Source organism: Aethalodelphis obliquidens, unplaced genomic scaffold (genome assembly GCF_003676395.1).
Source record: "Aethalodelphis obliquidens isolate GAN/ISIS:26980383/991018 unplaced genomic scaffold, ASM367639v1 scaffold1, whole genome shotgun sequence".
Lineage (NCBI taxonomy): Eukaryota > Metazoa > Chordata > Mammalia > Artiodactyla > Delphinidae > Aethalodelphis > Aethalodelphis obliquidens.
In genome coordinates, this window is record NW_020837945.1 from 85,844,048 (window position 1) to 85,867,115 (window position 23,068).

A 23,068-nucleotide genomic window follows, 5' to 3' on the forward strand; every position below is an offset into this window, starting at 1 on the left:
TGTGTGTGTGTGTGTGTGTGTGTGTGTGTGTGTGTGTGTGTGTGTGTACACACCATATCTTCTTTATCTACTCATCTGCCAATGGACATTTAGGTTGCTTCCACGTCTTGGCTATTGTAAATAGTGCTGCTGTGAACACTGGGGTGCCTATATCTTTTCAAATCAGTTTTCTCCAGATATATGCCCAGGAATGGGATTGTTGGATCATATGGTAATTCTATTTTTAGTTTTTAAAGGAGCCTCTATACTGTTTTCCATAGTGGCTGCACCAATTTACATTCCCACCAACAGTGTAGGAGGGTTCCTTTTCTCCACACCCTCTCTAGCATTTATTATTTGTAGACTTTTTGATAATGGCCATTCTGACTGGTGTGAGGTGGTATCTCATTGTAGTTTTGATTTGCATTTCTCTAATAATTAGACATGTTGAACATCTGTACGTTGGCCATCTGTATGTCTTCTGGAAAAATGTCTATTTAGGTCTTCTGTTGTATGGCTGAGCTTTAGATAAATGCCTGGACAGCTTAATGAAAAGCTCCCTTCTGGATCATTTCTGTTCTAAATCAATTACTAATGGCCAAATCATAGTCACCTTTCCATTCTTCAAAGAGGAAGGGTTCCTAGAAGCTGCAAAAGAACAAGAGTTGGGAATGTGGCACAAAATTGACAACACCCTGTAATACAGCATGACATATTAGAAAGAATAACATTCAGGACAAAAACTTACACTGGTTATTCAACTTCCTAACCTTCAGGCTACATGAACCTTGGAAAGGTTAATTAAAGTAGTCATAGAGTTTAGAAGAGGCCCTCAAGAGACTATTATGTCAAACTGATAGAATGTGTTTAAAAAGCCAGTTAGTTATATATATATTATATGGGTTAGTGTCAGCTGTTATCACTGCTATTATAGTATTTACGACTAGCACAAAAAGAACAGTAGCCAATGACTTAATTAAAAAAAAAATCAATATACTATGCAATAAATTACCCTAAAAAGAATCAAGTTATATTAAAAACCTAAATACTCTTTAAAAAAGGGGGGGGCATCTCTGTAGAAGTACTAAAATGGGTTATCTTGGAGGCCACACTGGGAAAACTGGCAGATCTGAATCTGGGAAAATTGGCAGATCTGAATAAGTAAAAATATAAATTCTTAATGGCAAAAGCCACTAAAGCACAGCTTTTTAAAGAATGCCTGGGAGAAAACACAATATATAACAGGAACTTACCCATAAAATGTACACATTTCCAACATCGAAAACTACATGGGCAAAAAATAAAATAGATAATAAACAGAACAAGGGGCTAACAGCCAATAAACTAATTTAAAAGACACTCCATATCACTAGTAATCAAGGTTCAGAAAACAGAGAAGACAACAGCTTCCTTCTATCATGTTTATGAAAACTTACAGATGAGATTAATAATAATCCAGCCAGTCAATCTATGAGGAAACAAACACCTTAATGTATTAGCAAAACTATGAAGTGGTCATTCAAAAAGCATTTTTGGAGGACAAAATGGTATATTTTGCTATTATCAAAATTTTCAATATACATGCCTTTGATTCAGCAATTGAACCACCAAGATTTATACTAACAGAAAATGATTTACATAAGGACATTAACTCTTGCTTTTTTTGGGGGGGGGTGGTAAAAGCAAAAAACAACTTTCAATAATTTCAACAACTTCTAATTATGATACACCTATACGGAGAGGTATCATGGGGTGGTGAGAAAAAATGAGGTTAAATCTGTATGTGCAGACTTGAAAATGTCTATGGTATCTTAATTAACTGACTACAAAAATCACAAATAAAATGTATTCCCAATTTTTGTAACTTAAAAAAGCACACATATTCTTTATAAGTTCAAAGAAAAAAAATCTAAAGAGACATCTCTTAAATGAGACTTAAGCTGGGGTGGGCAGATAAGCACACCTAGATACCTACACTAAGAGGAAAGGTTCACTTTTTACTTTATGTAACTCTGTATCATTTCACTTTTTATATTAAGCTTTGTTACTTTGAATTTGGGGGGTGGGGAGCTTACATAAAGTTATTTGGCTCAAAATATAAAGCACTAACAACCATAATTCCTAAGCATTCATTCCATGGCATAAGAATAAATTCCTAACGCTGGCAAAAAAGCAAAACAAAAAAAGAAATCCACAGGTGGCAAGATTAATTTTAAACTTCTTCCCTATATAAATTTTCAAAAATTTCAAAAGCACAAAAAAATTACAAAGTAACAGTAATATCTTAATTCCAGACCATGATTCTCATTAATTTTAAGGAACAAATTTCACCAAGACTGAACCATAAAACAGAAAGTGAAATAAAACACTCTGTAATCATCAATTTCCAAATCATTCAATAAAGTTTTGTATACAACTGGGGAGGCGAGCCATAAAGATGGTCCAGGAACTGGACAGGATCTTCCCAGATTGAGACTGAGGAAAAAGCACACTGTAACAACACCCTCAGCGCTCCAAGTTTTTCCTTTAAACTGAGCCTTTACATTAACAATAACTGTCTGAACAACAATTTTTAAAATATGAAAAGCACTACTCACAGAAATGACCGCCACACATGTGGCACCCTGACACAATTAAGTTTATAACATGCTTTGATTTAGCAAAAGCAGAAGGATGCTTGCTCTAATTACCTAGAGCAAGAATTAAAATCTAGGCAAAATTTTAGAAAGTGAGTTCAAGTTGTTAGGAGTTAAAGTCCTACAATTTGACTTTCTAGCCTAACATCTACAATTAACTCAAAAGAAAATTTACCATTAAAAAAATTATGAAGAATAAAAATGGCAAGTAACTAAATGAGTTCATGTGCAAAGCACTCAGAACAGTGTATGGCACAAAGTACATACTGTTAAGTGTTTTTAGATAGCTATTTCATCATTAAAGATTGACCCATGTTCCCAGTTCTCCTACCCCAGCCTACATAAATTAGGTACAAATGAGATTTGAAAATCTCTTTCAACACTATCAAGACAACTCCTTGTGAGAAATACATTTTAGCATATTTGAGCTCCTTGGAGGTATCAGCTTCTTAAAAATCGAAAATCAAATTTTCTATCTCCAACAAACTCATTATGCTTCTATTTGACAATTATTTCCAAGTTTCTTTTTACAAAACAGCAGGCATGTTAATCAAAAACAAATATAAAAGACAGACATTCAAGACCTACTAAAGCAAGATACAAAGAAGCAGTAAAATTTTTTTTTTTTTAGCAGTAAAATTTTTATTTTTTTAAAAGAGAAAAAAGGAAGAGCCTGAGAATATGTAAACCATGAAATGTGGTTTTTATCTCTGGACAGTGATTTTGGTTTTTTCCTTTTAAATTTTTCTGAATATTTCTAGAATATTCAAAAAGGCAGTATGCTAATATTTCATATTGTTACACAGGAACTATATTAATGATCACTACAGTAAAGGATAGCTACTAATACTGTACAAAGATACTGAGGAAAAAGCACAAGGCAAAACAGCAAAAAAAAAAAAAAAAAAAAAAAAGGAAAATAATGACCAACATCATATAGTTGTCTCCGCCAGAATCTGTGCAAAACTCAAATGCACTATCGTCTTTAGTTCTCACATTATTTTCACTTTAGTCATTAAAAACAAAAAAACTTGACCAAGGCTACAAACCTAAAAATGGTAGCATTGAGACATTAATCCCAGTTCTGGCTCCAAAACTCAAGCATTGCTACATTACACAGCCATTACCAACAGAAAGAATGGAGAAAAGGAATTAGATTTATTCTCTAACAGCTAAACAGATTTTCCAACAAGAATATTTATTTGAAACAAAAAAATATGCACACAAGAAAATAAACTTGTAAATACATACCTCTACTTCATCTCCTTCACTAATTTCTTTTTTTATATCAGGTGGTGGTGGTAATCTAACTTCATTAAATGGAACCTGGCGTTCCGGTTGCCAACTGAAGGATTAGAAAAGGAATTAACAATTTTAAAATACATTATTCTAATACCCCTAATACAGAAGCTATGTAGTCTATGCTTAGTACTGTATATTTTTCAAATCAATCATTTAGCTGTCCCCAAAGAAAAACAACCTCTGTATTAAATCTTTTTCCAAGTAGTTTGCTGAGGTAGAACAGATTTTGCATGGCTCTTGGTGAAGTTTATAAATTGTTAACATCATTGACAATTATACATTGCTTCCAAATTACTCATCCTAAGGTAACAGTACATACATTATTCTGCAAATGAAGTAGGGTAAGTTCAGAGTAACGAACTGCTATAGTGGGATCAACTTATTACAAACACTTTTACCACTCAATGATTTATTAAGGAACACAATTTCAGAGATTATAAAATATAAGCTGCATAATTTCTTAGTGTACATGTTCACAGAAATATAGAAAACTACTCAATTATTCTGAATAGCTAAATTATGAAAGGATTTAATTTTCTTACACAGATAGAATTTCTTTTCTACAATGAACACATACATTGTAATTAAAACCTAGAAAAAACTTACTTTTAATCTTTGTAGCAAATACGAATGTGTTAAAACTACTACTTGAGCTGTTGCTTAATTTTTTGTGGGTTGTATTTTATAACTAAGTTGATAAAGCTAAAAAGCTTTCCTACTTTAAGTTCTAATAGGTCATTCACATGCCTGGGAGGTAGAGCAGCACGTAAAATACTCCTATGGCTCCCCTGTGCCAACGCTGGGCAAAAAAGGAGACAAGTAAGACATTTGAGTGCTTTCTTTCATCTTTACTGTCTAAATGGCAGCTGCTAAAAGACAGAAATCATCTCAACACTTGTTTCTACAAGAAACAGCTGTTGGGCCGATATCTATTCAGGCAGTTACAGAAGCAGCATAAAAGTGAAAGTTAACCAGTTTTCTTTTCTGACCTTCAATTATATAGTGCTCCTTTATAACCCTTCCTAACCAAGCCCAGAACACAGTCTTTAACGTTTTTAGCACAACTGACCTAACCTTTACAATATCTATACAACTTTTTATTATTCCTTATGAATAATCAAGCAATTAAAGACAGCCTAATACTTATCTACAGCATAATTTCAAAATTCTGCGTTTTTAAGAAGCATATTATAATCCCATTCATGCCATCTATTTTTGCAAAAACTACTTACTGATTCACGTCCACATGTGATTTGACAAAGAAAGGGGTCATGGAAGAAGTGCCAAGTGAATTGTGAGCAGAAAACCAGGTGAAGTCACCAAAAACTAAAATTATTTGAGCTCAAAAAGATAATCAAACCAAAGACCCCCACCCAAAAGCACACTCATTTTCCACTGGCAATAGAAACAGCCAAAAGCGAACAGTTTGGCACTACCAATCTTCAAAATCAGGATCTCTATCAATAAAAAAATAACTTACTTGTTCTCAAAAACAACTGTGAGAGAGTCTTCATGAACATCTTTGATAAATCCCTATAAAGAAATTAAAAGGAAATAAATATTCAATTAAATGTTACATTAACTCTAAACCACTATATTAGAGCTACAAAAATGACATGGAGTACTAATAATAACCCAGAGCTTGGAATAGGCTAATCTGGGTTTGACTTCCATCTCCATCATTCATGAGCTGTTTGACCTTGGCAATTACTTAACCTCTCTCTTTCATGATTACAAATGACATTAAATGACACTGTACTACTGTCAATCAGAAGAGCAATGTTCTCAACCTTAGCCAAATGCTTACACACTCTGAACCACTTGCTACTCAGCAAAAACTTTTCTGAAACGTCTTTATCATACTACACTCCATAATGTACACTATAAACTAATTAAATACACATACTTGCAGTACTTGGTTAAAACATGGCAAAAATGAGTACATCTGTTTACCTCATCTACCTCCCCAAATATTTAAACACTATGTGTCAGATATTATTTTAAGCAAATTAACAAACCAAAGACTAAGAAACAAACTGACGGTGGAAAAACCAAAAAAGCAAACAGATCAGCACTGCCACCCCAGAAAATCTTTGGAACTGAATATAGAAAGTCTTATAGAGGAAAAGGTAACCAATGAAGCTGAAAATAAAATCATTTTATTTTCAATCACCAATCACAGAGTGTATATAAGTCATGTATCCAGTCTCTCAGTACCCTCCTCCCACATTTGCTACTAAATTTTATGATTCTGTAATTTGGCCTTGATCTCTCTCCAGCTAGAAATACCTGTGATCAACTTGTGTATTATGGGAAATTTCAATGCATATATCTTCATGTGAGGTCTAAAACTCAAGATACTTTCAAGAATGCTATAGTTGGGGTTTCCCTGGTGGCGCAGCGGTTAAGAATCCACCTGCCTGCCAATGCAGGGGATGTGGGTTCGTTCCCTGGTCTGGCAAGATCCCACATGCCAGAACAGCTAAGCCTGTGCACCACAACTACTGAGCCCGTGTGCCTAGAGTCTGTGCTCCACAACAAGAGAAGCCACCGCAATGAGAAGCCTGTGCACCGCAAGGAAGAGCAGCCCCCGCTCACCGCAACTAGAGGAAAGCCCGTGTGCAGCAACGAAGACCCAAAGCAGCCGAAAATAAACTTATGAAAGAAATATAGTGGCTGCCAGAAAATTTAAAGTAGCTCTTGCCTTGCAATTCTGAAGACATTTTTTGTTCTTCTTTCTCCTCCCAAAGCTAAAAACTAAGAGCTGCCAACTAGTTCAAGTTGTGATTATCTGATCATGCTACAACAATGACTTCCTGGCCAGTTTCTCTATTTCTACTAGTTCATCCGCACATCTACTTTCAGCAATCATTTTGGTCAGCACTTTCATAGTTATGCTACCAGCAAATCCATCTCTATTATACCCTTGCCATTTGTAAGGACTATTTTCATAACCTGAGAATTACCAAATTCATGAATATCAGAGTAAAACATCTTTCCATCACAGATTAGTCATTATTTATACTTTCACTAACATTTTCTAGTCCTTCACAAACAATTTTCATAGTTTGAAATGTTTCATTAATCTTTATCATTTCTGTATAATTTATACAGCGTAAGTGCAAATGAGAGCTCCAAATCACTGGGAAATTCTACTCCTCGTTATAATAAAAAGGTTTTTTCCTATCTAAAAATCAGTGCTTATACTGCTCCCCACCCCCACTTTACATCCACCACAAACATCAGCATCATCTTTGTCTGGGTGCACACACTGTTCACACACTTTAAGAAAAAATACAGCTCTGGAACCTACTCTTATTGCTAATATCTTCAGGCATCAGATTAAACAAGCTAAAAACTTGACACCCAAATAAAGTATCTGGACTGTAGTGAATAATCAGAAAACATGTTCTAATCCCCAAACCCTAGATTCTAGGAATAAGAGGTTTCTAATGGCCAGATTGCTATAAAATTGATGCATTTGATACAGGACACAGTCAACACTTTTCAATTCACCAGAATAATGGCAGGTCCCTATATACTCAAGAGATGGCAAACGGCAGGGTTATGTCTTTGCCAAAATGTTTGAGTCAGGAGACACCAAATAACAATGGCAGCATTTTCCTGCACATGGTGTGGGTGGAAGGCGGGAGGGGGGGTGGCTTTATGACTAAGTCTCCATAACTTCTGTCTTTCTTGTTAGTCCAACCTTCGGGGAGTTGGTCTCTTTTCCTATTCATACTCATCTGGTCCAGAACCCGTATTTCTTAGAATACTCTGACATTTCTTTTTCTTCTCCCCATACACCTACAAACATGGAAGCCCAAGCCATCATAAAATGGTCCCTTAATTTGTTCATTCACAAAGCCTGGTACATGTTTACACTTGAAACTCTTAACTATAATTTAAAATTATAGATAACAAGGCACTTTAACATATTTAAAGTGTAATCAAAATATCTTAGAATGCTATCCCTGACAAAATAACAAACAGCATCATACAATAAAAACCCAGGAATGCCAAAAATGATGTGTAAACTAGGAGTAAGGGAAGAACAGAGGGAATAGCAGGAATCTCTGAGCCCTGGAAGCACTAACTGAAGAATTTTTTTTTTTTCAAAACCAATCTAGCCTAAAATAAAACTTTAAAAAGAAAACTCAAAGATTCAGTAAGGTGGCAAGTTAACCAAATTAGCTTTTCTAGCTAAAAATAAGCACTGGAAAATAAAACAGACAAAAAAATATTCTACTAACAGCAAGGTCCTAGAAATGCCCTCAACAACAAAAAAATGTAAACGACCTACGTGCAGACATCTGAAACTTGACTAATGAATAGAAATAGGCTATTTAGGGAAATGTAAAGCACTCTTGATATTTTAAAATTTTCAACATGCCCCTAAATGGGATCCTACTAAAACACAAAGGAATGTGTAATTCTATTGAGGGAATAGGAGTTAACCTTAATAAAATTACATCAAAGCCTATCTTAAAAACAAATAAGAAGGCATTCAGTAAGGCAACTTTTAAATGGGGGTAGAGAATAATGAGAAAACATTATCCGTACCAAACACTGAAAGTTATTTTAAAGCTATAATAATCAGGACAAAAAAGACAAGGTGCTTGGCAATTTTGAGGTGGGAGCTTCAATGGCCTGTGGAAAGAACAAGGTGCATTCCAGATATCTGCCTAACTTAAACACACATTTTTGAAGTTACAGAACACTACAGCTGAAAAGAATGTTTTTCAACTCGATGAGGGTAGTCACAGGGAGAAAAAATCCTATTGATAAGCAATAATACACATGGTATGAATGAACTTCAAGAATTGAAAGAATGAGATTATAAATACAGTCAAAAGTCAGAACAGATGGCTGTGGGAAAACCACTCCGAAGAGAAACATTATTTCTTCTACAGACCTTCCAGATCCCTCATTTTAGAGAAAGAGAAGCTGAAACTATATACATCTATTATAGCCCCAAAGTTTTACTCCCTAGGAGGTTGTAAACACTGAATTTAAAACCTCATCTTCTGGGAGTTTCCTGGTAGTCCAGTGGTTAAGAATCGGTCTTGCAATGCAGGGGATGATGGTTCAATCCCTGGTCTGGGAACTAAAATCCCACATGCCTCGGGGCAACTAAGCCCACACCAGGCAACTACTGAGCACCACAACTAGAGAGAAGCCCAGGGACCACAACGAAGACCCGACATAGCCAAAAAATAAATGAATGTATGTTTTAAAAAAATAAATAAAACCTCATCTTCTGTCTGGAACTCTTTTCAATTAAATCATTATCAATTAAATGACAAAATGCTTTTGCTAATTCACAGTTTTAAACTCTAAAAGGTTACGTCTGGCAGCAACACTATTATGAAGAAATAAGGCACCATTCCTAAAAAGCCTATTTAAGGCAAAGTCCCAGAACAAAATATCAAAATCTAATTTACAACTGGAAAGGCAGCTACCTTGTTTAATATACTAATCAATTTATCAGAGGCTTTGCTTAAGTGATGGCTGAGCAATCTACAGAGATCCATGAATCCCTTTGAGAACATTCCCACTAAACTCATTAGGAACATATCATCCTAGTCTAAAAAAATTCCTTTGAAAAGTATCATTTCAAATTCATCTGCTACTTCAGATTTTTCAAAAATCCACTAATGACCTCCCATTATTACAATTCATTACAACACTAAATTCACATATCTTACAAAGGGGGAAGTAGAAACTTAAAAAAACTTAATACTGGGACTTCCCTGGTGGCGCAGTGGTTAAGAATCCGCCTGCCAATGCAGGGGACGTGGGTTCGAGCCCTGGTCCGGGAAGATCCCACATGCCGCGGAGCAACTAAGCCCGTGAGCCACAACTATTGAGCCCGCACGCCGCAACTAATGAAGTCCATGTGCCTAGAGCCTGTGCTCCGCAAAAAGAGAAGCCACCGCAATGAGAGGCCCACACACCTCAACGAAGAGTGGCCCCTGCTCGCCGCAACTAGAGAAAGCCTGTGCAAGCAACCAAGACGGAACACAGCCAAAAATAAATAAGTTTATATGAAAAAAACCTTAATACTCAGCAAACTACTACCAGAAGTCAGACAGCCTGAATCCTCAAAATGAGGTTTAAAGTGGAAGCCCATACCCAAAAACCCAACACTTACACCCTAAAGCTGTAACTCTTAAACCTCAAAATTCTTGTTAGAAGAGTTTACTGATTGCCAATAGACTGAGCAAAAAAGGCCAGCAAGACACAGAACAAGCTTCCTAAATGGAGGCTATGTTTTCAATGACTCTTATCTCAAGTGGTAAAAGCAAGGATTCATCAGGAATCAAACCTCTAGTTCACATTTATTCTCCTAAGCAAGCAAAAAGTTCTCACAGTCACATTACTGCCTCCTTCAAACCTGATCAGGTATTCTTATATAATTTAAGATCTACTCCAGTTTTTCTCTTTAAAGTCTTTCTCAGGATCACTGGTATGACATTTAAAAATTTTATATTTATTTGGCACAACAGTCAAATAACTATATTTTAGTTCCCTTTTCCAATGTATTAAGACATTACAGTTGATGGATCAATTATTGAAGCAAATTTGTGATAAAATGCTGTATTTCTAAAAATAAACTGACTGACATAGAGAACAGACTTGTGGTTGCCAAGGGGGGGGGTGGGGGAGGGATGGATTGGGAGTTTGACATTAGCAGATGCAAACTATTTTATACAGAATGGATAAACAACAAGGTCCTACTGTATAGCACAGGGAACTATATCCAATGTCCTGTGATAAACCATAATGGAAAAGAATATGAAAAATATATATACGCATAACCAAATCACTCTGCTGTACAGCAGAAACGCATTGTAAATCAACTCTACTTCAATAAAATAAAAATTTTAAAAAATAAATAAAAATAAACTGTTTAAAATAAATTCTCAGAACATTAAGAGGCACTGGAATCAGTTTGTTAGATCCTGTAGGGCCTTTCCTCTGACTGGGTAAACTCTCCATTTTCCCAAACTCCACAGTTAAAATTTGCTGCTGTGGATAAATGTAATTACAAAACTATAACCCATGAGAAAAGAAAAGTTAATAGCATAATTTATGCAAAATTCGCCTCAGGTTTTTGTTTTTCAAGAACTGACAAAATGGATGATGACTTGTTATTCTTTGATCAATTATCAGTTTGTTTAGTGTTTCATTCTCTGGCCCCAGTCTACTTTCCCAGCCCATCAATTCTAACAATTTTGCATCCCTGCAATCAGGATGCTTCCTACAATTGATGGCATCTTAGAATAGCCAATAGCTGAATGGCTGCCAGGATATAAATGTCACTGTTAAGCATGCTCAAACTTGGTTTGCTTGCAATTTTCTGTGGCACTTGATTGCAACCCCTCAATAGTTCATTCAGCAAACCAATGAAGTAACATTTTAGGAAGGATTTAGGTTTCTTACCAGAAGGTTGTTCTGTTGACACCTTCTGATAAAATCAAGAAAGCACCAGCATCAAAACTTGCAGAGTGGGTGAAAATTCTTGGAAGAAAATCCTGGAGATAATAGAGGAGAGCTCTTTTAAAGTATGCTTGCAACATCAATGCTCTCCATGGCACTGAGGAAGATATTGTGAGAAGAAACACAATCATCTGAACCTGAAAATGTTTTAGCCAATTTATTTTGCTTCTATTTTCCTTATGTATGCAAATGTTCAAAAATAATCTTTCAGGTGATATAGAAAAGAATTTTAAAAGATAAAACTACCACTCATAAATCAATTGGCAACATTTCTTCTTTTTTAGTGCCTCTTACAACTGATGCCATTTTATTTTTTTATTTTTTTTTGGATGCCATTTTAAATACAATGAAATTGTATGGCTCTTCCACTGATTTCCCAAATCTACATATGGAAAAATAACCTGTTCCCTGGACTCTAAAACCCTACTTCCAATTACACATCTCTACCCATGGCTTACTTTTATACCTAAAATCAATCAACATGTCAACAGTCAGTATCATCTGCTGTCCTGCTTTTGCACTCTACACATGTATGATCCATTTTACAGGATTTAAAAAAAAAAGTGAATACAGCAAACTATTTCTTAATCAGGGTTCTATGAGAATACAGCCCAATCACTAAGTCATTCATTGTGTGTAATGAACTTCTCCTCCATGCATCTAGAATAGTACTAGCCATGCACAATCCTTGGAAGAATTGAGAAAACGGTGTTCCTCAGCTTTATAGTTCAGATGAGAAACTATAAGGTTGAGAAAACTGACTTAGGGACTCCCAGACCTAAGCAATTTTACACGAGTCTCAGTCTGCAAACTGAAGGAGTTGAAGCTTCTTAAACTAAGGTAATTCCTAGGCACTCAAAGGTGTGCCAAGAATACTTAAAGCCACTCCTCCCCCCAAAATACTACGGTTAATCTTCCTGGAACTTTTATGTCAAGTAATTTAAAGAATTTAATAAACACTTTATGTTTCTGGACTGTGTATACATTTAACAGATACAGAAAGAACTCCTTATTAGGGAAAGGGAAAAAAACACTTACTGAGCAATACAATATACTGGTTTTACTGTTAAGACTGGTCTCAGATCCACTACTTACTATGCAGTAGGTAAAAGAAGAGAGGGCCCAGAGCAGTAAGGTAAGGAAAATAAGACTCTTTTAACTGGCTTTACTTGCCCAAAAGCAAGTCACAATATCCTCCTTTAGGAACTCTTTATGGTCTTCCCAGAGCACCCCAGAGACTTTTTGGAGCAATTCTCAGAAGGTTCTATCAATCCTGAATGGGACCCAGCTCTCCTAGATGGTGGACTTCCTCCCATCCCAATCTTAGAAGTGAGGAAGATCTGGCTGATGAGTACAGTACCTAATTTCCCCATGTGCAAACAAAAACGAAACAAAAAAAAACTTTAAAACAGAGAATTATTATTTAATACATGGTGCTAGCACAACTGCCTATGATATTCAAAATAAGACTTGATGTAGTAAATATGAAATAAACAAATAAAACACTTTAAGAAAACCTAAGGAACTGTATGTATAATCTGGACACAGGCTGTCTTAACCAGGCTGGAAACCCTGAACCCTTAACAGGGAAAAAGTACTTCAGTATGTAAAAAACAAAACTTCTCTATGGCCCGGGATACCAGAGAGTTAAATTATAGATGGGGAGGGGGTATTCATATAATGAGTCCTAAGAAATCTCAAAAAGCAAAAAAGGACATCCCAGAAGGAAAATGGGGATAAACAAGTAATTTATGGAAAAGCAAATCCAAATGGCCAACAAACATTAAAATTCCCATGTGGGGATTTGCAAATCAAAGTTGCAACCTTTACATCCAAGAGATTCACAGAAATCAAAGATTATAATGCCTATTTCTGGCAAGGATGTAATAAAAAAAAAAAAGCTGACATTCATCAATTGAGAAAATACAAAGTGTTAAGCCTTTCAGAATGCAATCTGTTAACATTTATTAGCGTTAACAGGTAAAAGTTCCCTTCCACCAAGCTATCTCGCTCTTTGAAACCTATCCAATGGAAACACACATGGAGCAGAAAAAAAACTGAAAACAAAATGTCTATTAACTAGGGAATGGCTGGATTTCACAGTAATTCTTATGGTGAAATATGTAACCATTAAAAAATAAATTACACTCCAACAGAAAATGGCCAAGATGTAGATTATCTTATTTCTACAGAGCAATACTGAAAAACACCTACGTTTGTATCTGAATGTGCATCTATGTACATTCCATGAGTATGAAGAAAAATCTGGCACAATGTATACTTGGCTATAAACAGGCTACCTAAATGGATTGTGAATGAGAGATCATGTGGAAAAGGGAAACCAAGGGAAAAAGAAAAAAATTTACAATAAAGCAAGTCTGTACATGCTTATACATATGTATAAAATTATACACTTGCATATGCATGTATAAATATTTTTAAAGAGTTGAGATTATCCTTAATACTCTGTCAATCTGCACTATTTCCATACAGCACATATATACAGACATTACCACTCCCCACATCTTTTTAATTTTTCCATCTCTAGTGACCTCAAATCCACATTCTAAGTAATAAACTCGTTTGTTTGATGTTTACATACAACATCTAAAAGATCTGGGTTGTTATTTGATTCCAGTAACGAGCACATTCAAGACTGCTGCAATCGGGCTTCCTTGGTGGCGCAGTGGTTGAGAGTCCGCCTGCCGATGCAGCGGACATGGGTTCGTGCCCCGCTCCGGGAAGATCCCACATGCCGCAGAGCGACTGGGCCCATGAGCCATGGCCGCTGAGCCTGCGCGTCCGGAGCCTGTGCTCCGCAACAGGAGAGGCCACAGCAGGGAGAGGCCTGCGTACCCCAAAAAAGACTGCTGCAATCAAAAATTTTCTTAACTTCAAACAATACACACTTTTATTTTAAAGGACCTACATCTATGTCCGGAAATTATTTCCAATCAATGGACACATGTTCTACAAATAAAATCCACAAATTTACTAATTACATTATGTATTACAGAAATTATTGCATCATTACGGAGTATGTTCTTTTAAGGAAAAAAGTTACTCAAGGCAAGCCTTCAGCATCCCTTAGTACTGAACATTTAACTGTTCTGAATAAAAAATGACAATGAAAATGTGAGGATTTCATAAGAATACATAAATATCTACTAATGCTTACATACTAGTAATGTTCTTGGCCTATTAATTTCACAAGTTTATAATATCCAACAGTTCCTGAAATAGAAAGACTCAGAGGTTTCAAATGGCCACACAAAACTATAATGACTTTCCTGTTGCCAAGAGCTGAGTTGAAGTTCTCTATAATTCTATATATGCATTAAGTTCTGGGACATATCTGAGCTTGACCAGGATCAATGTATAACCCCTCAAAAAAAAATTTAAGTTCAGCTTGAATCAAAATCACAAATAATTTAGTTTTGTATATATGCATTTATACAAATATTAACAAGTCAAAAGAGTGTCTAGAAACCAAGAATGACTGATCCATTTGTTCATTCAACAAATATGTACTGAAGGTCTACTAATGAACTATACATATCAAGTCACTGGAAAACTTAAGACTTGAAAATAACCTGGAAAACTATTAAAGCAAAAAGCTATGAAGCAAGAAAAGTTCTGCTTTTTTTTTTTTTTTTTGGCCACGCTGTGCAGCATCAGGATCTTAGTTCCCCGACCACGGACTGAACCCCTGCCCCCTGCATTGGGAGCACAGAGTCTTAACCGCTGGACCGCCAAGAAGTCCCAAGAAGTTTTACTATTATTAATTAGCCAGAATAAGAAAGGCACAGAGATAGGAACCCGAAAAATGAGATTCCTGATTCTGAAGAAATACTAACAGGGAAATGCCATGTTGCTTTGCCAACAACAACTATAAATTTCATAGTTATTACTGGGGAGACCTCTACTCATGCTCCCAAAAAAGCTAAGCAAAAAATGCTGAGGCTAGAGTATGGAAGACAAGTTATAACAACTAACATTTAACTTAGATTTAACTTTGGTTCAACTTTGCCATGGCTATCAGCCTCTTTAATGTAAGGAAAAATAAATTGAAGAGATTGTTGTCCGTGTAAATAGATATTACACGTACAGATTAAATAACAAAAGTAATACTTTGCATTACTTAATTTTGTTTTGCTCAAGCTATTCTACATTTGGTCCTAGAAAATTTAGATTTGGTCCTAGAAAATTTTACACCAGCGTCACAATAGAATTTACTACTATTAGCTAAACATCTGCCAAAGAATATTCTCAAGCCTTTTGATAACTACTGTGTCACACCTTAAAATTTGAACAGGACGTTTCATACATATACACATATAAAAAAGCATTTCAAACATTTCCCAAAATACCTTACATATAACAAACACTATAAAGCTAGCAATTAAGGATGGTATAAATCACAACTATCCAGCACAAATTATAATTTGAGCCATATGTCTAGTTTTAAAATTTCTAAGTATATTAAAAATAAGTAAAAAGAAACAGGTGAAGTTAATTTTAATAATTTTAACCCTATATATCCAAAATATTATTTCAACATGTAATCAAAAATTTAAAACTGCAGTCTTACATTCCTTTTTTCATACTAAGTCTTTGAAATCTAGTATAACTTTTACAATTAAAGCACATCTCAATTCAGGCTAGTATATTTCAGCCCCATGATGAGTGGCTACCATCGGAAAGGGCAGATTTCTGTAATGTGAAGCAAAGCTCAAATCATTTCTCCAGGAATCCTCCCAATTCAGTCCTCTTGACTCCCACTGTATTGATCAGAATTTATAATTAATAATTTGATAAGCCATATATTCGTACTTGGAAAAAAATCACATAATGGTTGGAGATCAGGCTCTCTGAAGTCCAAAACATCATTATGAATCTTGAATCAGCCTATTAATTTTATGGATAGATTCGCTTAGCCTCACTTTCCTCAACTGGGGTAACATTATCTCTTTCACTGTGACTGAGAGGACTAAGTAAGATAAATTCATGTAAAGTACCTACACAGTCTGATAGTCTGAGTGCTCAGTAGATAATAGCTGGTATTGTTGTTAGAGCTAGATAGGACCTTAGTGAACTAACAACCTAGCAGATTCCACCACTTGATAAACTGTCAAAAGAAATCCAAGTGCCTCATACTGCGGATGAAAAACCTAAGCCCACACAAACTAGCTAGTACGAGAATTAGGGGTCAATCATAGAATGCATACTGCTCTTCAACTACAAAAAAGCAAGTCTGCTACATCCTTAACACTGTGGTAGAGAATTCAGTTCTTGAGTTGTTATTATCCTGTCAAGTGTCTGCCGTGTCTTCCTAGCTAAAACATAAGCTTACTGCCGTGAGACTTCCTTTGGCGAACCTCTCATGCTATGCTGAACTAGGCAACTGGAAGTGAGAAGCCCTGGCGTTAAATCTCATTTCAGCTACAGTGTAATTGGGACGTTATTTAATCATTATTGTCAGTTTCCTAATATGTAAAATGAGGATAAAAACACATACCTCATGCAGTCCCTGAGAGAACAAAATCAGGAAATACATGTACAAGCCTCAAAGAATACACAGTAAACAGATAATAGTAAACTATTATTTTACTCGCAGAATACACACAAATATCTGAAGATATAAAAAATATAAAGGTGCATAGAAAGAAAAATATGGAAAAAGTATGTTTTCTGTAAGTAAAGCCAAGGCCTTGACAACAAATTCTCTAGATAGGTAAGATTACGGTTTGTTTTGTTTTTTTAAATAAATTTATTTATTTTGGGTTGTGTTGGGTCTTCGTTGCTGCACGCAGGCTTTCTCTAGTTGCAGCGCACAGGCTTCTCATTGCAGTGGCTTCTCTTGTTGCGGAGCACAGGCGTGGGCTTCAGTAGTTGTGGCACATGGGCTCAGTAGTTATGGCTCACAGGCTCTAGAGTGCAGGCTCAATAGTTGTGTCGCGGCATGTGGGATCTTCCTGGACCAGGGCTCAAACTTGTGTCCCCTGCATTGGCAGGTGGATTCTTAACCACTGCGCCACCAGGAAAGTGCCGAGATTACAGTTTTCTTTCTTTGCTTTTGTGTTTTCAGATTTTTCATTAATTACACATTGTTCTTGTAATACAAAAACAAAACTTCACAGGAAAAGTATTTAAATTTAATTTTTAAAAATTAGGGCTTCCCTGGTGGCGCAGTGGTTGAGAGTCCGCCTGCTGATGCAGGGGACACGGGATCGTGCCCCGGTCTGGGAAGATCCCACATGCCGTGGAGCGGCTGGGCCCATGAGCCATGGCCGCTGAGCCTGCGCGTCCGGAGCCTGTGCTCCGCAACGGGAGAGGCCACAGCAGTGAGAGGCCCACGTACCGCAAAAAAAAAAAAAAAAAAAAATTAAGTGGCCTTTTCACTTAGTTAAATCCTAGTTCTTTTACATATTTAAAAAACTGCATTTTAAAACATGTACAAAAACAGCTTCGTAACATCTGGAACTGTATGTTCTTAACTTAATAGTGTCCCCAGTAAGAGAGCAACCATCTTTTCCTCAATTACTAATCTCCACAAAGAAATCAACAATATTCTACACTAACCTGAAGTCAGTACATTTTCAAAACACAACTCCTTTACTGTAACTCTACAGACCATCATTATTAGCAATAATAAACCTATTACATAATTTACTCTCAAATTTCATTTAAATATTAAACTAAAGCAAAAAGGAAATTTTGCAAATATTATAGCACTTTAAAATGTTCTATAGTTGATCAATTACACAGTCAAAACCAGAAATCACGGAGCTCTAAAAGTAATTCTATCTTCTACAGAGAAGGCCTGAAAATTCATTCAGCCATCTTAGAGATCACACATTTCCCTGGAACACCATGGAAACTTTCCTCTCCAAGAGCCAGAAATTGAGTGACTTACTTTCAACTTCTATTTAAAATTATATTCTGCTCATGGCTATGCAAGCTGCAATGCTATTACAAAGCTTAAAATCATATACATCAGTTAAAAAGCACTTTAATGACCCCAAATGGGCACAAGGCTTTTTTGGGGTTAACGAAAATGTTCTAAAATAAGATTGTGGTAATGGTTACACAACTCTGTAAATACACTACCAGAGAATGTAAATTCCATCTGAAAGCTTTAAAAAGGAAACAAAAAGAAAAAAGGCATCTTAAATGACCAGTAGTATAAACCCTATGATGCCTCACTCCAGATAAAAAAGGCTATAAAAGCGAATTTTTATATAAAATTACATCCCCCATCAAGTGCTTAATTACCATATTTCCCATTCTTCCCAACCCCTATAGAGTTATCTGGCTTCAAACAAGAGTATATCAAGTTTTTATGTCTTTAACTACCATAGATCCACTGTTAAGTAAAAGTGCAGGATGCAGAACAAAGTATTTAGTATGCAATCATTTGTGTAAATATTTGGGGGGGAAAAAGAAACTATCCTATTTTGGGGTTGAATCTTCTTCACCGGTTCCAATTATTTTGTGCAATTAAGTTTCAGTTCCACTAAAAATCTTTAATCAATATCTACAGCGCACTGCCTCAAGCATGATGATACTGGCTACTAATCCCATGACTTTGAAATTCTTCAATGGCAATTCGCATTTACAGCCAAGTGTGTTGGGGGTAGGCAGGGCAGAGAAAAGGGGAGAAAATGAGGAGGAAAATCACAATCACCTGTATATTGAAAACCACCACTGAAAGAAAAGAATACACCAAAATGTTACCTGCTGTTATCTCAAGGCAACTTCTGGTTTTTTCTGATAGTTTCTAAAATCCCTCACTGACCATGTATTATTTTTTAAATTAAAAAAAAATTACTTAAAATAAAATTACTTCCACACTAAACAAAAGCCAAACTGAAAACTCTACACAGTATCTGTATGATTATGTTTAGGACATTCTGGAAAAGGCAAAACTATGGGGACAGAAACCACCCCAGGTTCTGAGGGTGTGGAGAGAGGATGACTGCAAAGGGGCAGGATAGAAATTAAGGGGATGGTGGAACTATTCTATCCCTCCATGCTAGTGGTAGTGGTTACACAACTGTTAGCATTTATCAAAGCTCACATAACTGTATGACAAAAAAGATGCACTTTACCATATGCAAATTAATCTCAAAAAATTCATGTAATTAAATTAATAAAACTGCTTCTGCGGTGACCCAATATTTTTTCCAAGCGGACAGTTTCATGGGATAAAAAATACTGTAGGGCTTCTCTGGTGGCGCATTGGTTGAGAGTCCGCCTGCCGATGCAGGGGACGCGGGTTCGTGCCCCGGTCCGGGAGGATCCCACATGCCTCGGAGCGGCTGGGCCCATGAGCCATGGCCGCTGAGTCTGCGCGTCCGGAGCCTGTGCTCCGTAACCGGAGAGGCCACAACAGTGAGAGGCCCGCGTAACGCAAAAAAAAAAAAAAAAAATACTGTAGACTACTGAACTACTTCAAAAGCCTCATTTTATACAAAAGACTATAGCCCAGGGATATTTGGTCAAGGGTGCATTGCTAGACAATGTTAAGTAAGCTTAAGTATGTACAGACCTAGAATTCCCATGTGTTTAACTTCAAATGCACGGCTCCTTCCACTTCATCATGCTCACTATTTCAGAGTTCGAAGACCGTAGTTTACACATAGTGCATGTACAAATGGAATATGGCAGGACATAAAATTCCAAACGTTCAAGTGCTATCTCAGTAGAGACAACGTGACTAGGGTCCTTCCCGACCTCTGCCAAAAAACCACCTTACTTTACTTTGTTAGACAAAAATGGGTAATGGAATCAAAGTCTAAGAATCAAGCAGATTTTGTAGAGTATGGATAGGTATCAACAACAAAATACTTTGGAGTTCCAAAATGGCGGCATTTGATTCGTGAATTGCCAAAAGCAAAATAAAACAACAAAAAAACTTTGGGAAACCGAAGTAAGATGGTAAACAATCTTTACTAAAACATTCAAACTGACGATCTTATTCAACCTTATGAATTAAAAAAAATAATAAATGTATAGCAGGTGAACAACATAAATAAAATATACTTGGATAAAAAGAAATGGTGTTGTATCTACCATCAACATGCTGAAAATAATTTGTTAAGGCAAAATAATCTTTTCTGTATTTCGATATGCCAGGAAAAAATGCATACCTCCATTACACAAGAACTGAATAGCCAAATAGTAAAAATGATACAAATATGATGAACCTTATCTACCCTTGACAAGAAAAAGTATAAGCCCATTCTTTGTGCATTGTGCCACAATTGTATCTGCTGTCGTTCAGAGAAGGCAGCCATTAGGTTTAAGAACAGAAGGGGACTTCCGTGGAAGTGCAGTGGTTAAGACTTCGCCTTCCATGCAGGCGGTATGGGCCGGATCCCTGGTAGGGGAACTAAGATCCCACATGCCTCTCAGCCAAAAAAACCAAAGCATAAAACAGAAGCAAGAGTTGTAACAAATTCAATAAAGACTTTTAAAATATGGTCCACATCAAAGAAAATCTTAAATAAAGAACAGAAGTTAATTAAGTATCTACTCAAATTTTACTCAAGTCTTTTCTCTGACACCTAGTTGTAAACCTAGACTGATAATGTAACCAGTCACACATTAAAGGATTAAAGGACTCCTTTCCACCAAGCAGTCCCAGTTTTTACTTCATGCTAACCACCTTAAGATTTAAACTTGTAAATACTTACGGAGATCCTTCAGAGCCAACTGTGATTTCCCACCATGCTATTACCAAGTGATAACTAAACCAATTCCACATAGCTAATTAGCAAACTAGGAAAGGAAAAGCAACGCTGAAACTAGGAATTATGACCACGTAGTAAAAAAATTCTGTGCGGGATAAAAGGCACGCTGAAACGAAACCCAGTGAGAATACATTCTGCGTACTCACAATACTACTCCTGTATTAGGAGAAGGCCCTTCATAAAAATAGCCAGGACTCTCAAACATTTGAGATGCTGGCTTAGTGACACTGACTGACAGACAACAGCTGGGGAGATTTTGTATTGATCTTGTAACCTCGTGGCATACTTTGGGAGAAAGGGAGAATCGGGAGAAAGGACCGTTATAATGGCAAAACTAAACTGTAAGGATTTCATTTTCATCTATGTCACCCCTACACTGGAAGCCCCTACTAAATTCCTCTACTCTCGAATTCCTCTTCCGTTTTCCAGATCCGATCCCACAGTAATGCACCTCCTTCCACCCGATGGAAACAAAAAACCTCGAGGGGGGGGGGTCAACACCTTCCCCAAACACTGGGTACTAACTGATAAAGAAACTAGTCACCTCCCCACCTGTGTCTCCTTAATCCATTTCACATTTTACATCTTAAAGCCTAGAACTCTCGCCTTTTCTTCCGTAATAGAGGAGCTAAGGCGCCGCCCAATTTCCCAGGCCGCAAAAAATATTTCTACCCGCCACATTTCAAGATTTTCTAGTTTTCTCTTCGATCCTAACCCTCAATCCGGCACCCGCTCCCCCTTCAGACACAGAAGTTTATTAGCCCGAAACCCTAGTACAAAGGTGAATTCCTAAGATTCCGCGAGGCGCCCCCCCCAAGGGGGTGGGGAGGGGTCGGAGCAGCGGGCCGAGGAGCTCCCGCTCGGCCCAGTCCGAGGGGCGGGGGAGCGGCTGTGACCACACAATCCCACCACCTCCTTTCACGACTGCCCCCAACCTCCCGGAGCTCGGGCCTGCTCCCAGGGAGCTCCCTGCCGCCATTCGGCTTCTCCTCACCGGCCCGCCAAGGGCCACACGAGCATCCAAGAAGAAGATTAATAAATAGGAATACGCAAAAGATATCCGACGTGTTGTTTCAAAACATAACGGAGCCCGGGCCCCCGAGACCGTTAAACCGCGGGTGGAGGGGGGAGAAGCGATGAACCTAGCGGGCTCGGGCTTTGGCCTAGCCGCCATTTTCGACCCCAAACCTCACTCTCCAGGACCACCAACCCTCCCTCAAACCGGCCCCAGGCCCCAGAAGACCCGACAAAGCGGCAAAAGGGTCGGTACCTTGTAGAAAGCCCCGTTGGAGCCGCGAACCTCCACCGTCAGCTCCGCCATGTTGGAACCGCAAAGGCCGCTGGGAAGAGATTCTAGAAACTTTCCAACCAGAGAGGAGGAGGGGGAGGGGCGTGAAGGAGGCAGGGGGAGGGACGGGGAAAACGGGGCGGGGACTAGGATCCCCCGCTCCACACCCTTGGGGTCTCACCGCGCAGTCCTGATTCTCCCAGTGGGATCCCCCCGCTCCTTACATCGCTAGCCCCCGGCTCCGCCCGCCGCCGCAACGTTCTGTTCGCCTCCCGACACAATTGCCCGACCTTGTTGACCCGCCCCTACGTTCCCGCCCCCCAGTGCCCGCAGCTTACCAGCCCCAGCCTGTGCGGGCCTCCAGCCAGCCGGGACTAAACTGGCCCGGCGGGCGCCGCGTGTCCCACGCTTCTGCGTTCTGCCGGTTTCAGGCATCCTGCCCTGAAACTTCCTTGAGGTTCTGGTAACCCTGAAGTAGCTTCCCCACCCAGAGAAGCCCCCACTCTGGGGGCTTCAGACGCCCACTGGCACAAACTTTGGGGGAAAGAGGGAGCCTAAAAATGGATGTACAGTGGGCTCTAAATTCTCTCGCCTCGGTCTTAAAA

At 37.7% G+C, this 23,068-nt stretch overlaps 1 protein-coding gene across 4 annotated transcripts in view; it reads right to left on the bottom strand.

The window, feature by feature from the left end:
* The window catches only part of FXR1 (FMR1 autosomal homolog 1), a 59,529-nt gene extending 36,865 nt beyond the window's left edge, over positions 1–22,664 (bottom strand). For all 4 annotated transcript variants that reach the window (XM_027111077.1, XM_027111068.1, XM_027111058.1 and 1 more), the window contains exons 1-3: positions 22,446–22,664; positions 5,398–5,450; positions 3,867–3,960 (exon numbers count right to left, since the gene is read on the bottom strand). In XM_027111077.1, the coding sequence (XP_026966878.1) occupies positions 3,867–3,960; positions 5,398–5,450; positions 22,446–22,496 (198 nt within the window). In that variant the 5' untranslated portion in view covers positions 22,497–22,664. The remainder of the gene's footprint in view (positions 1–3,866; positions 3,961–5,397; positions 5,451–22,445) is intronic.
* Between the last annotated feature and the right edge of the window lie 404 nt (positions 22,665–23,068).